The sequence below is a fragment of the Cherax quadricarinatus genome, chromosome 11, assembly GCF_038502225.1.
Source record: "Cherax quadricarinatus isolate ZL_2023a chromosome 11, ASM3850222v1, whole genome shotgun sequence".
Taxonomy (NCBI): Eukaryota; Metazoa; Arthropoda; class Malacostraca; order Decapoda; family Parastacidae; genus Cherax; species Cherax quadricarinatus.
In genome coordinates, this window is record NC_091302.1 from 53,324,908 (window position 1) to 53,340,683 (window position 15,776).

Consider the following 15,776-nt stretch of genomic DNA (forward strand, 5'->3'; position numbering starts at 1 on the left):
GGTATACACACTCCTCCAGGTATAAACACTCCTCCAGGTGCACACACTCCTCCAGGTATACACACTCCTCCAGGTATACACACTCCTCCAGGTATACACACTCCTCCAGGTATACACACTCCTCCAGGTATAAACACTCCTCCAGGTATACACACTCCTCCAGGTATACACACTCCTCCAGGTATACACACTCCTCCAGGTATACCAACGTTGCACCCAAATTTGGCGTTTTTCTGGCAGCAAAATAAATTGTTAAAATATGTTAATATTTCTGAAATTAATTCTTATTCTTTTCATTTCATCAACAAAACATTGACGTCACACATACTGAACTATGGAAAAAATTAATGATAGTACAGATATTTTTACCTATTGGTCACAGCAGGAGAAATATTAATTAGAACAAGGTAATAAAAATTACTGTCTGTTTCCCAATCTATTCGAATTTGTTGGAAAGCTAAATACATATTTAATTTGGCTAGGAAGACCTCAAAATCTTGATATTTAGGTTAGATTTAAGACACAGTAAACAGGTACCTATATTATTATTGTTATTATTATAATCACAGGGAAGCGCTAAACCCGTAGGGTTATACAGCGCATGGGGGGGATGGAAGGTATGCAGGCTCAATTCAGGGAACTGGAGCACAGATCCAATTCCCTAGATCAAGATCCCCTCACCAGCATCAAGGAACCTCCCTTGAGGGGACAAGTACCTACAAACACGTACTGCTGCTCCTGTTTACCTGGCAGTAAATAGGTACCAATGAGCCAGCCACCATGTTACATATGTAGACTAATTATAATCTTCTGAGTTTCTGTCTCCATGTGGGTTATTATATAAGTAATTTATTTAGGTACAGGCACAACTTTAAATAAGATATTATAAGGACACCAATGGAAATAAGTCGCCCGGATTTTTTTTGAGGTTATTCTGATGGGTATATAATCTGTACATATACTATGTATAATTTATGTAACTGTATTTATGGGCAAATGTACCTGAATAAACTTACTTAAAGTTACACTAATTATCATAAGTAACATGTATAAATTTACGTAGGATACCTGGAGTTTACCTGGAGAGAGTTCCGGGGGTCAACGCCCCCGCGGCCCGGTCTGTGACCAGGCCTGCTGGTGGATCAGAGCCTGATCAGCCAGGCTGTTGCTGCTGGCTGCACGCAAACCAACGTACGAGCCACAGCCCGGCTGGTCAGGAACCGACTTTAGGTGCTTGTCCAGTGCCAGCTTGAAGACTGCCAGGGGTCTGTTGGTAATCCCCCTTATGTATGCTGGGAGGCAGTTGAACAGTCTCGGGCCCCTTACACTTATTTTATGGTCTCTTAACGTGCTTGTGACACCCCTGCTTTTCATTGGGGGGATGTTGCATCGTCTGCCAAGTCTTTTGCTTTCGTAGTGAGTGATTTTCGTGTGCAAGTTCGATACTAGTCCCTCTAGGATTTTCCAGGTATATATAATCATGTATCTCTCCCTCCTGCGTTCCAGGGAATACAGGTTTAGGAACCTCAAGCGCTCCCAGTAATTGAGGTGTTTTATTTCCGTTATGCGCGCCGTGAAGGTTCTCTGTACATTTTCTAGGTCAGCAATTTCACCTGCCTTGAAAGGTGCTGTTAGTGTGCAGCAATATTCCAGCCTAGATAGAACAAGTGACCTGAAGAGTGTCATCATGGGCTTGGCCTCCCTAGTTTTGAAGGTTCTCATTATCCATCCTGTCATTTTTCTAGCAGATGCGATTGATACAATGTTATGGTCCTTGAAGGTGAGATCCTCCGACATGATCACTCCCAGGTCTTTGACGTTGGTGTTTCGCTCTATTTTGTGGCCAGAATTTGTTTTGTACTCTGATGAAGATTTAATTTCCTCGTGTTTACCATATCTGAGTAATTGAAATTTCTCATCGTTGAACTTCATATTGTTTTCTGCAGCCCACTGAAAGATTTGGTTGATGTCTGCCTGGAGCCTTGCAGTGTCTGCAATGGAAGACACTGTCATGCAGATTCGGGTGTCATCTGCAAAGGAAGACACGGTGCTGTGGCTGACATCCTTGTCTATGTCGGATATGAGGATGAGGAACAAGATGGGAGCGAGTACTGTGCCTTGTGGAACAGAGCTTTTCACCGTAGCTGCCTCGGACTTTACTCTGTTGACGACTACTCTTTGTGTTCTGTTAGTGAGGAAACTATAGATCCATCGACCGACTTTTCCTGTTATTCCTTTAGCACGCATTTTGTGCGATATTACGCCATGGTCACACTTGTCGAAGGCTTTTGCAAAGTCTGTATATATTACATCTGCATTCTTTTTGTCTTCTAGTGCATTTAGGACCTTGTCGTAGTGATCCAATAGTTGAGACAGACAGGAGCGACCTGTTCTAAACCCATGTTGCCCTGGGTTGTGTAACTGATGGGTTTCTAGATGGATGGTGATCTTGCTTCTTAGGACCCTTTCAAAGATTTTTATGATATGGGATGTTAGTACTATTGGTCTGTAGTTCTTTGCTGTTGCTTTACTGCCCCCTTTGTGGAGTGGGGCTATGTCTGTTGTTTTTAGTAACTGTGGGACGACCCCCGTGTCCATGCTCCCTCTCCATAGGATGGAAAAAGGCTCGTGATAGGGGCTTCTTGCGGTTCTTGATGAACACGGAGTTCCATGAGTCTGGCCCTGGGGCAGAGTGCATGGGCATGACATTTATCGCCTGTTCGAAGTCATTTGGCGTCAGGATAACATCGGATAGGCTTGTGTTAATCAAATTTTGTGGCTCTCTCATAAAAAATTAATTTTGATCTTCGACTCTCAGTCTGGTTAGCGGCTTGCTAAAAACTGAGTCATATTGGGACTTGAGTAGCTCACTCATTTCCTTGCTGTCATCTGTGTAGGACCCATCTTGTTTAAGTAGGGGCCCAATACTGGACGTTGTTCTCGACTTTGATTTGGCATAGGAGAAGAAATACTTTGGGTTTCTTTCGATTTCATTTATGGCTTTTAATTCTTCCCGCGATTCCTGACTCCTATAAGATTCCTTTAGCTTAAGTTCGATGCTTGCTATTTCTCTGACCAGTGTCCCCCTACGCATTTCAGATATATTGACCTCTTTTAGCCGCTCTGTTATTCTTTTCCGTCGCCTGTAAAGGGAGCACCTGTCTCTTTCTATTTTACATCTACTCCTCCTTTTTCTTAGAGGAATAAGCCTTGTGCATACATCGAGTGCCACCAAGTTAATCTGTTCTAGGCATAAGTATATTTTCCGGAAATACGGTAATTTATAGGTAAATAGATGCCCTATATTGTATTTTTAAAAGAAGTATGTTATCGAAAAAGAAGAAGAGACTCGCCATCTTGGTTTTGAATTTTGTACAAACGTTGGTGTAATGGGAAGAATTTTTCGTGCTCTAGAGGTTAAAATTGTGTTGACACTTCTCAAATAGGAGGCGAAATTGGTGGATTTGCATTTCTGCGTAACTTGAGATATCAGCCGACTGGACAAGATAGCTCCAGGGACCTCAGATAAGCTCTCTAAATTTGTGTGTAATTCTGGCCAGCATTATTTTCATAGATTTAGTTAGAGTGAGGTTTTCTGAGTATGATACACATTAATCTCCAGTCAAATTGGCGAGTGATATTAAGATATATTTTCCTTCTGTTATGTAATTGTGTATATAACCATTTATTATTTTTAATATACAGTCCACAAATTTATATATTTACCAGTATTCCTGGTGTATGTATATTTCATTTAATTAATAGGTCCAGAGCAACTTGTGGTTATGACAGTGGTAAGTATCGAAGGGGGACATTTTTTGCGACCTAGGTGTCCCAAATTCCTACTTGTCTATGTAACATTGATAAATAATAATTATCTTTGTTATCATTTACTGTTATGTACATAATTACATTTAGATAAATGCAATTTTCCACACACACACACACACACACACACATATATATATATATATATATATATATATATATATATATATATATATATATATATATATATATATATATTATTTAAAGACAAAATACGTTGACAAAACATTCACAAAAAATTGATACAAAGTAAAACAACATAGGTAACTCAGAGCTACATCTCGAATACTTTGTCCAGCTCCCCGGCGGTGGGCCGCGTGCCCAGAATGCTGCAGGCATTTCCTCTCTGGATCACAACACTGAGTCTCTGAAAGAGGAAGCTGGTCGCCCTGTATATATATATATATATATATTATATATATATATATATATATATATATATATATATATATATATATATATATATATATATATATATATATATATATATTTATATATATATATATACATATATATATATATATATATATATATATATATATATATATATATATATATATATATATATATATATATATATATATGAAATAAAGACACATGTGCAACATCTGGGTATCTTTATTGTAGACGTTTCGCCATCTGGATGGCGAAACGTCTACAATAAAGGTACCCAGATGTTGCACATGTGTCTTTATTTCATCTTGTCGGTATTATATATCATTCTTACACACACACACACACACACATATATATATATATATATATATATATATATATATATATATATATATATATAATACAAATATATATATATATATATATATATATATATATATATATATATATATATATATATATATATATATATATATATATATATATATATATATATATATATATATATTTCTAAGAATCTACATATGTGTACATTCTTAGAGAAATCATTGCATTTGCTATTCAAGTATATGAAGAACATTAATGGGTGTGTTAGAGAGGTTAAACAGCAGTTCAACAAAACATGGCCATGCCTGCCGATCCATGTTTTGCCAGTAATTGAAGGAAATCGAAGTTGTATGTGGAGAGGAGGAGGAGATGATGTAGAGCCGTCATGTAGCACATTAACCATCACCTCAGTCACTTCCAACTCTCCTTCCTGCCTACTTCACGATGCTTTTTTGTTCGTAAGTTTTGTTTTCCAGGTAGACTTGTGGTGTCTATAGTGTTGTTGACAAATGTCAGATGACTACCTCCAATGTTCGTAAGTTATTTAGGTGAGTTAGCACCTTCCTCTTTCAGCGTTTAGTAGTGGAAGTGTTTCAGCAGAGTCATGAGGTGATATATGAGGGGATTTTCGCAGTTATATGACCAGTCAGTGAGTAGATGTTGGTAAATATGAAAACAACGACGGTGGTCTGGTGGCTAAAGCTCCCGCTTCACACACGGAGGGCCCGGGTTCGATTCCCGGCGGGTGGAAATTCCGACACGTTTCCTTACACCTGTTGTCCTGTTCACCTAGCAGCAAATAGGTACCTGGGTGTTAGTCGACTGGTGTGGGTCGCATCCTGGGGGACAAGATTAAGGACCCCAATGGAAATAAGTTAGACAGTCCTCGATGACGCACTGACTTTCTTGGGTTATCCTGGGTGGCTAACCCTCCGGGGTTAAAAATCCGAACAAAATCTTATCTTATCTTATCTCACTTTCTGTTTGAGGTTAATGTTAACCTACAGAGGTTAATAATTATCTTTATCCAGTAGCACACAGTTATATTAGTGTTAAATTAAATACTTTATATCGTATGTGCCACAAATTTAAGCCTGGCGTGACTGTAATCTTAACTGACCATAAGTAACATAACTAAATAAGGAAGAAATTTCAGCAAACACGTTCCATAAATATCATAATTTTTATTAACATTAACTGTCGATATTATGTTAACCTGGTGTTATAAATGTGGTGTAGTTGTTGGTTGATTAGTTGCTCATGACTTGGTTGATTGGTTTCTTATGCCTCAGTTGATTGGTTGCTTATGGCTTGGTTGATTGGTTGCTTGTGGTTTGGTTAATTGTTCATGGCTTGGTTGATTGGTTGCTCATGGCTTGGTTGATTGGTTGCTCATGGCTTGGTTGATTGGTTGCTAATGGCTTGGTTGATTGGTTGCTTGTGGTTTGGTTAATTGTTCATGGCTTGGTTGATTGGTTGCTCATGGCTTGGTTGATTGGTTGCTCATGGCTTGGTTGATTGGTTGCTCATGGCTTGGTTGATTGGTTGCTCATGGCTTGGTTGATTGTTCATGGCTTTGTTGATTGGTTGCTCATGGCTTGGTTGATTGGTTGCTCATGGCTTAGTTGATTGGCTGTTCATGGCTTGGTTGATTGTTCATAGCTTGGTTGATTGTTCATGGCTAGGTTGATTGGGTGTTCATTGTTTGGTTGATTGGGCGTTTATGGCTTTGTTGATTGGGTGCTCATGGCTAGGTTGACTGGTTGCTCATGGCTTGGTTGATTGGGTTCTGTTGGCATAGTTGATTGGGTGTTCATGGCTTGGTTGATTGCATGTTCATGGCTCGGGTGATTGGGTGTTCATGGTTTGGTAGCATTCTCAGATCACACATTAAGTTACTGGGGATTGCTCCATGGCATGAGTAAAACTTTGAGCATTGTTTTCTTATACTTGTCCATGTTCACATAACAGTAAGTAGGTACCTAGATATTTAGTCAGGCCACATCCTGGGGAGAATATTTAAGGACCCCAGTGGAAATAAGACTGACAGTCCCCGATGATACATGGACTTTATTGGACTATCCTGGGTCACCCAGAATTAATAATCCAGACAAAATCTTTTTCGTCTCGTGGATGATCAATCGCATAGCTGGTAGAAAATGCTTTTCTTCTTGAGAAGAGTTCTCAGTTGTGTTTAAATGAAAAAAAATCTCGGTAAATATTTTCATAAGGCATTCTCAAATTTTTTAAATGTTCATTAATAGTACCAGTGTTTCTTTGGAAGTAATTGCTGGCACTTACTATTACTATATACTGTATATACTGGCACTTATTACTATATACTGGAGGATCTGATATAGCTTAACCTACTAAGCCTTACGTAATCTAATCTAATCCAATCTAACCTAACAATCTATGTAGCCTAATCTAGGCAAACCTGTGTGCAGTCGGCCCTAAAAGAGGTAAAACACTTCTGTGTCCATAACTACAATCAATTGTAATTAAATTTTTTTTATCTGTAATATGCACTTTTTATTTGGAATCTCTTAATAAAAATAAATTAGCAAGAAAAGACTTGCATAGCTCAATATTGTATGTATTAACAGCATATTTGGTAAAAATATTTATATATGCAGTAATATAAAATATTGTGTAATTCATTCAGATTTTTCCTGCCCTGGAAATTGTATACTTGAAAGTATGGAGGAAGCACTGTCTGTCACCTTTCACTAGGCTTATCACCTCATGAGTGATATTCTACTGCACCATCAGCTGAACAAGGGTTTTTAAGGCTGAATTTGCTTGCACATCAACAGTCTAGAATGCCTTAATCCCTAAAATAAGTATTAAACTCAGTTTATATACACTGAGAAACATACACCCCTGGGTGTGTATGATGTATATGCCCTGTGGGTAGGTTATAAGTTTTATGTTTATGGACTGATTTCCTTGGTTCATATAATTTTCCTCGTACTTCCATCCCTGAGTAGATTAAGCTTGGACAAAGACTTTCCAAGTGTAATCCATGTTGGAAAGCATATTTCTTTTGGCTTAAAGGGTGGTGATATTCTCCAATACATAATAACTTGAAATGTACCTCAGTTTATCTCTCTTAGAGTTTCTTCTATGGGTGATTTGTGAACTATTGTTGGTGGTTCTTAAATTCTGACAGAATACAGTGATTTTGATCAATAGGTATTGTTTTATTACAAAAATGATTCTTTCAGTTTCAGTTTAAATACATTTTATTGCAGCTCTGTATTTAATACATAACTGAAATGGTAAATATCATAAATAATTTCCTTCCAGGGAAGTATGGAAGAGTGTTCCAGCCTGAGGTCAAGTGATTCTGCAGGTACCAGTGAAGAATATGAAATTGTGGAAAGTTTGGCAAGCCAGGAGTCTGAGCCCCAACTGAACATTGCCAATAACGGCAATATGGAGGACCTACAGCATGAGCTCACAGAGGTGCCCCTATGACTCCATCTATATACATCAAAGTCTACTTAACAAAAGCTAACTATTCTAGGCAACCTTTGCTGTTATGTTTATTATAATTGCATGAGTAACAGTAATCATCTATCTGAAGTCACTAAGATTGAATTGCAGTTCCATATTTTTAAAATGAATTGAATTAGTTTATACAGGTTGGCCATCACTAATCTGGCAATCAATTATCTGGTTCCATCAGTAATGCAGCACTAATTTCAGCTAGCATAATTTAAAATTTCATCATTATAGTGACTCAGAAATTATGCAGATGGTTGTAAATCCACAGCAGCAAGCCAGTTCAGGAGAAAGCAGTGACAAAAATGAGGAAGATGTAGCAGTCTGTTTATAGGTTAATTAAGTGTATTCTAACCTAACCACTCTGTAATCTGGTAAACTCACTAATCTGGCATACTACAGGTCCCAGTGATGCCGGATTAGTGATGGCCGACCTGTACTGTACTAACAAATCACCAAGTCGTATGTAATAATGTTGGTAGAATTACCGACAATATGTAAAGTAAAAGGACACAAGTGCAACTAATGTGACATTTTTATTGTGGCAACGTTTCACTCTCCAGGAGCTTTGTCAAGCCATTACAAACAGTACATGGACACAGAGGGCATATATAGGCTCAGAGTGAGGTGCAGTACTAGTGGTAGTAGTAGTAGTAGTGATATAAGTTGTAGTAGTAGTAGTAATACATAAGAACATAAGAAAGGAGGAACACTGCAGGAGGCCTGCTGGCCCATACTAGGCAGGTCCTTTACAATTCATCCCACTAACAAAACATTTGCCCAACCCAATTTTCAATGCCACCCAAGAAATAAGCTCTGATGTGAAAGTCCCACTCAAATCCAACCCCTCCCACTCATGTACTTATCCAACCTAGATTTGAAACTACCCAAAGTCCCAGCCTCAATAACCCAACTAGGTAGACTGTTCCACTCATCAACTACCCTATTTCCAAACCAATACTTTCCTATGTCCTTTCTAAATCTAAACTTATCTAATTTAAATCCATTACTGCGGGTTCTCTCTTGGAGAGACATCCTCAAGACCTTATTAATATTCCCTTTATTAATACCTATCTTCCACTTATACACTTCGATCAGGTCTCCCCTCATTCTTCGTCTAACAAGTGAATGTAACTTAAGAGTCTTCAATCTTTCTTCATAAGGAAGATTTCTAATGCTATGTATTAGTTTAGTCATCCTACGCTGAATGTTTTCTAACGAATTTATGTCCATTTTGTAATACGGAGACCAGAAGTGAGCTGCATAATCTAGGTGAGGCCTTACTAATGATGTATAAAGCTGCAGTATGACCTCTGGACTTCTGTTGCTTACACTTCTTGATATAAATCCCAGTAATCTATTTGCCTTATTACGTACGCTTAGGCATTGCTGTCTTGGTTTAAGGTTGCTGCTCACCATAACCCCCAAGTCCTTTTCGCAATCTGTATGGCTAAGTTCTACATCATTTAACTTATAAGTACTAGGGTTATGGGCACTCCCAAGCTTCAGAACCTTGCATTTATCTACATTGAACTGCATCTGCCACTTTTCTGACCAAGAATAGAGTTTGTTTAAATCCTCCTGAAGTTCCATAACATCTACGTTTGAATCAATTATCCTACCTATCTTTGTGTCATCGGCGAATTTGCTCATATCACTAGTAATTCCCTCATCAAGATCATTGATATATACCACAAACAACAACGGGCCCAAGACTGATCCCTGTGGAACGCCACTTGTTACAGATCCCCACTCGGATTTAACCCCATTTATGGACACTCTCTGCTTCCTGTCAGTGAGCCATGACAATACAATATGGTAGAACAATTAACTTGTACATGAGTATAAGGATATAAAAGCTATTACTTGGGTAATATAAAAATAGGTTAGACAAATATTTCTATTGGAGGCTGGATAGAGAAGGCCTGTTTCAATGTTCATTCTCTGTAATGTGCTTGTTTAGTATTAACAGGAGAGACTGTGTGATGGCAGGGTTTACTGTTTTCAGGATGATTCTTGCTAAGACTACTACTACTACTACAACTTATATCACTACTACTACTACTACCACCACTAGTATTGCACCTCACTCTGAGCCTATATATACCCTCTGTGTCCATGTACTGTTTTTTAACGGCTTGACAAAGCTCCTGGAGAGTGAAACGTTACCACAATGAAAATGTCACATTAGTTGCACTTGTGTCCTTTTACTTTACAAATCATCAGGTCACAGAATTATACCCTACGTATAATATACAGTATATGTGTTTGTTTTTTGTCAATAAATATTTTCTTTTTTTGACGTGTATGCGTATTTTGAGATACTATCCCCTCCAGGGAGGTTCCTTGATGCTGGTGAAGGGCTCTTGATCCAAGGAATTTTACTTGTCCTCTCCATCCTTAAATGGAACCTGAATGCCTCTCATTCCCAGGTGCTGTATGACCCCTACAGGTTTAGCACTTCCCTCTAAATAGAATTACAGTATAGTAATTGAAACACAGTGTAACAAGAGATCTTGGACTCCACAATTCTCAAGCTTTAATACTAACCTTGGTGTAACCAATAAATGCAGTTGACTTGAATTAGATGTAGACTAATGGCTTGAAAGCTATTTACTTAAAATATATTATAGATAGCATAACTATAGTCAAGTTCACAGACACTGCTAAGATTAAAATGAATAAATGGTCCTTATAAAAGTTGGTAATTGTTATTAAAGCTACACCTACAATACATAGGAAGTGTCACAAGATGGAGTTATGGCATGAATATCTTAATTTTGGTAACACAGTCTTAAAACACTTATTTCTTTAGAAGAGATATTTACAAAATATTGTTCTTTTTATATTTCAAAATACAATAGTTTCGTACAACTGTCTTTAGCAAAGTTGAGGTATTGACTTCATTGCTCTTGTCTCATGATGCCTCTTATTTATGTGTTAATCTGCCACACATCCCCATACTCTCCATTTCCTGCCAAAGATTGTCATATTCTGCTTCTGTCTTTCAAGACTTCTTATCTCAGTTTACTGCTTGAACTTTTTCCTTTCTCTAATACTGTACTTTGCACTTCTTTATACTTGCTGAGGAAGCCCTCATTCTCTTCTCTTATTCTTATTACTTGCAGTGTAAGCAGGTGGCTACTGCTTCACTTTTATAAAAGCTAACTCAGCAAGCAGAATTCTTCACCAACTGTTTCAAGGATTGATGTTGGATCATCGACAGTTGAAGGTGTGGAGATGGTCAGTAACCACAGTGTTTAGGACAGATATTTGATTTGCCACCCTGAAATACATCTGGGAAAAGGCATACACAGTATAGAAAACAGAAGACAAAAGTGATACATATATTTTAAGAACAAGTAGTGTTACACATTTTAATTCTAATTTTTTTTCACAACAATGACTACTTTTGCAGGTAATGAGAGAGAAGAGCTCGGAAAGTTCCTCACCTAACAGCATGGACTCCAGCACAAAATCATTAGCAAAGAAGGATGAGGAGCCCTCATGCTTCACTCTGCCAATTCTGGAAACTCAGGTCTCCCATATTTCATCTCTGAGTGAAGATGCTTGTAGTAGTAGTGATGGGAGGATGGACGACAGGAATCTTGGAGAAAATAATCCAAGTTTCTCCCAGGTGGCTTCAGATGATGATAGTAAGCTTTTCTTTTCATATAAAAGTTTCTCATATACTGTAGATGTAAAAATTCTTAAATATAAGATAAGATAAGATTTCGTTCTGATTTTTAACCCCGGAGCGTTAGCCACCCAAGATAACCCAAGACAGTCAGTGCGTCATTGAGGACTGTCTAACTTATTTCCATTGGGGTCCTCAATCTTGTTCCCCAGGATGCGACCCACACCAGTCGACTAACACCCAGGTACCTATTTGCTGCTAGGTGAACAGGACAACAGGTGTAAGGAAACGTGTCGAAATGTTTCCACCCGCTGGGAATTGAAACCGGGCCCACCAGGTGTGAAGCGGGAGCTTTAGCCACCAGGCTACCGGGCCACCCGATATTGAATTTCTTACTAAAGATATCCTTGATTACATAATGCACTGTGAGTTTATAATATATAATTCAGTATGACTTAAGGTACATTACTACAGTATTGCTAAGAAGCAAGTCTTAATTTCTTTAATTTATTGATTTTCTGACAGGTTGTGAATGCTCTCTTCTTGGTTTGTCCCAAAGTTTAAGTTGTAGCCCATGACTGACATTTTAATTTTTATTTGGTTTGTTGTGGTTTTGCTTGGGCCTTTTGTGTGCCTTTTTTTAGTGCTTCTGGCTTATTTTAATCATAATTTACAGTACTCTCAGAATGGCCTTGGTGCATTGAAGAAAACAACTAGCAGGCTCTGCGTGGATTGCCGATGCAATGCTTTTTCTGCTGGAAATAGTTGTTTTAGTAAATTCTATACTGTAGTCATTTAAATTAAAACATTTCCATGTCAAGGCAAAGATCTGATATTACATTACCATACTTCTTGGTAAAGACGCAGGATATGGTTAGAACTAATTGCTATATAATTCTCACTGTATATTCTTGGGCAAAGTATAGTTGACCCTTGAACAACACAGGTTTGAACTGCGTGGGTCCACTTATATGCGGATTTTTTTCAATAAATATGTTGGAAAATTTTTTTTGCAGATTTGTAACCAAGAAAAATAAGAAAAACTTAGGAATGTCATGAATGCATAGAATATATGTAGATACTAGTCTATTTTATCATTTACTACCATAAAATATACACAAATCTATTATAAAAAGTGAAAATTTATCAAAACTTGCTCACACAATTACAGATCGTATATGTTCAATTCACAGTCGAGAGAAATGTAAACAAACGTAGAGATGCGATATTAAATCATAAATAAATATGAATTTCTTTTTTACATTATCTTTTAATTTTTGATATCTAACGTTACTAATACAGTGGAACCTCCACTCACGAGTTTAATCCATTCTGTGACCTTGCTCGCATCTGGATTTGCTCATTTGCAGAGTCAGTTTTCCTCATTTAAATTAATTGAAATGTAATTAATTCGTTCCAGCTCTCAGGAGACACGACAAAATACTTCAATAATTTCCCTTATAATATCAACTCTATGGCTTATTTATCTATAACAATTCATCTAATATGACATAATAAACAATGTAAATAACATAGAAACCTGATATATACTCTAGAATGAATAAAATATGTCATTCATGTAGTGGTATCATCAGCAGTGGACGAGAGTTTGTCTGGAGACCAGACAAAATCCTTGAATAATTTCGCTAATATCATCTATACGGCTTATTTATCTATCATAATTCATCTAATATGACATAATAAACAATATAAATAACATAGAAACCTGATATATACTCTAGAATGAATAAAATATGTCATTATGTAGCTGGTGAAGGTGGCCACAACTGCTCCTGCTTTGTTGTGGTAAACACTGCCATCTAGTGACAGCCTTTTGAAGCAGTCTATTATTATAATTATTATTGTAGAGTACACATATATTATATAATTTTTTAGTACATTATTATTATACACGTATTATTATTATACGTATTATTATTATTATACGTATTATATTATTATTATTATTATATTATTATACTATTATTATTATACATATTATTATTATTATTATTATTATTATTATTATTATTATTATTATTATTATTATTATTATTATTGTTGTTGTTATATAAATGATTTATAATTTTTATTCACACAAAAAATAGAAGATTTACTGTTATGCAAACTACTGCATTATTGTAATAATTGTATAAATAATGTAATAATGTTGGTAGAATTATCGAAAATATGTAAAGTAAAAGAACACAAGTGCAACTAATGTGACATTTTATTGTGGCAACGTTTCGCTTTCCAGGAGCTTTGTCAAGCCGTTACCGGCTTGACAAAGCTCCTGGAGAGCGAAACGTTGCCACAATAAAATGTCACATTAGTTGCATTTGTGTTCTTTTACTTTGTATAAACAATGTCAACCCATTCACGACTGCATATTGGAATTGACAGTGACGTCATTTGTTTACTCTTGAACATTGCCAAAGAATCGAACAGTTCTGCTACTTTGGGCTCATTTTCAAGGTACCTTTCGTCATGAAACCAATGAAAATTATATCTATTTCTGTAATATATCTTCCATTCCATCAAATGATACCAAAAAATGAGAATACAACCATAAAAACCTTACGAAAATACCGCTAAGGGGGGCTAATGGCTTAGAAGTAAGCTCCATTATTTATGGTCCGATTTCTTTCATTTTTGGTGTACGTTAAGAAGCATCTTTCCGTCATACATTGCCCAAGTTTTAATAAGATAGTCCAACAAACAAATGAGATCCATTTCCTTTGATCAAGAGCAAGAGCCCCTCACCAGTGTCAAGGAACCTCCCTTGAGGTCAGCTCGCTTATGGAAATTTCGCTCATGAATGGAAGCAAAAAATCGACTGATCGACTGCTCAGATTTGGAAAAACTTGCAAGTGGAGGAGGTTCCACTGTACATATAATATCTGCAGTGTTTTGTACCTTTTTTTTTTTTTTTAACATCTCGGCCGTCTCCTACCGAGGCAGGGTGACCCAAAAAGAAAGAAGCATTTTCACCATCATTCACACATAATCACTGTCTTTGCAGAGGCATGCAGATATGACAATTCAGAGGTCACTCCAAACAGCAAATATCCCAGACTCCTCCTTTAAAGTGCAGGCATTGTATTTCCCACCTCCAGGACTCAAGTCTAGCTAACTAGTTTTGTATCATATAAGACAGTACAGTGGGACCCCCTTATCCATGGAGGATAAATTCCAAGGACGTCCTGCAGATACCAAAACCATGAATAGTAACAAACCTTATATGTATATAAGTCCTATGCATTGTGAAGTTTAATTTATAAATTATGCACAATAAGTGGAGAATTATCACTTTTTCACTGATGGGAAGCACTTCACGGATTCTCAGGCTTTGAAGAACTGCCATCTTCTCTATTTTTGCACATTGGGCTGTTATTATGCAAAATTAAGAGGTATTTTTGTGCCACAGTAACCCGTGGATGACTGAAACTGCGGATACCGAATCAGTGGATACGGGGGTTCTGCTGTATTAAATAAGCAAGTTGATTCAGATACAGATACACACAAATACAGTTACATAGGTTATCATACATAGCAGCAGGGTAATATTTAGTGAAGGTATTCAGGGAAACAGGTTATTTTTATATAGCCGGACTTGAGTCCTGGAAATGGGAAGTACAGTGCCTGCACTCTAAAGGAGGGGTTTGGGATATTGGAAGTTTGGAGGGATATGTTGTGTATCTTTATACGTATATGCTTCTAAACTGTTGTATTCTGGGCACCTCTGCAAAAACTGATTATGTGTGTGTGAGGTGAAAGTATTGAATGATGATGAAAGTATTTTCTTTTTGGGGATTTTCTTTCTTTTTGGGTCACCCTGCCTCGGTGGGATACGGTTGGTTTGTTAAAAAAAAAAAAATAATAATAATAATAATAATAATAATACCTAGGTAGTAGGTTGGTAGACAGCAACCACCCAGGGAGGTACTACCGTCCTGCCAAGTGAGTGTAAAATCAAAGCCTGTAATTGTTTGACATGATGGTAGGATTGCTGGTGTCCTTTTTTCTGTCTCATAAACATGCAAGGGTTCAGGTATGTCTTGCTACTTCTACTCACACTTAG

General features: G+C 37.1%; 1 protein-coding gene across 5 annotated transcripts in view; it reads left to right on the forward strand.

The window, feature by feature from the left end:
• The first annotated feature begins 4,924 nt into the window (after positions 1–4,924).
• The window catches only part of GAPcenA (GTPase activating protein and centrosome-associated), an 86,805-nt gene continuing 75,953 nt past the window's right edge, over positions 4,925–15,776 (forward strand). For 2 of the 5 annotated variants that reach the window (XM_053775054.2, XM_053775057.2), the window contains exons 1-3: positions 5,050–5,086; positions 7,861–8,019; positions 11,477–11,714. In XM_053775054.2, the coding sequence (XP_053631029.1) occupies positions 5,081–5,086; positions 7,861–8,019; positions 11,477–11,714 (403 nt within the window). In that variant the 5' untranslated portion in view covers positions 5,050–5,080. Of the gene's footprint in view, positions 5,010–5,040; positions 5,100–7,860; positions 8,020–11,186; positions 11,302–11,476; positions 11,715–15,776 lie in introns of those variants that run through there. The other 3 variants (XM_070084135.1, XM_053775055.2, XM_053775058.2) reach the window with 3 other exon arrangements.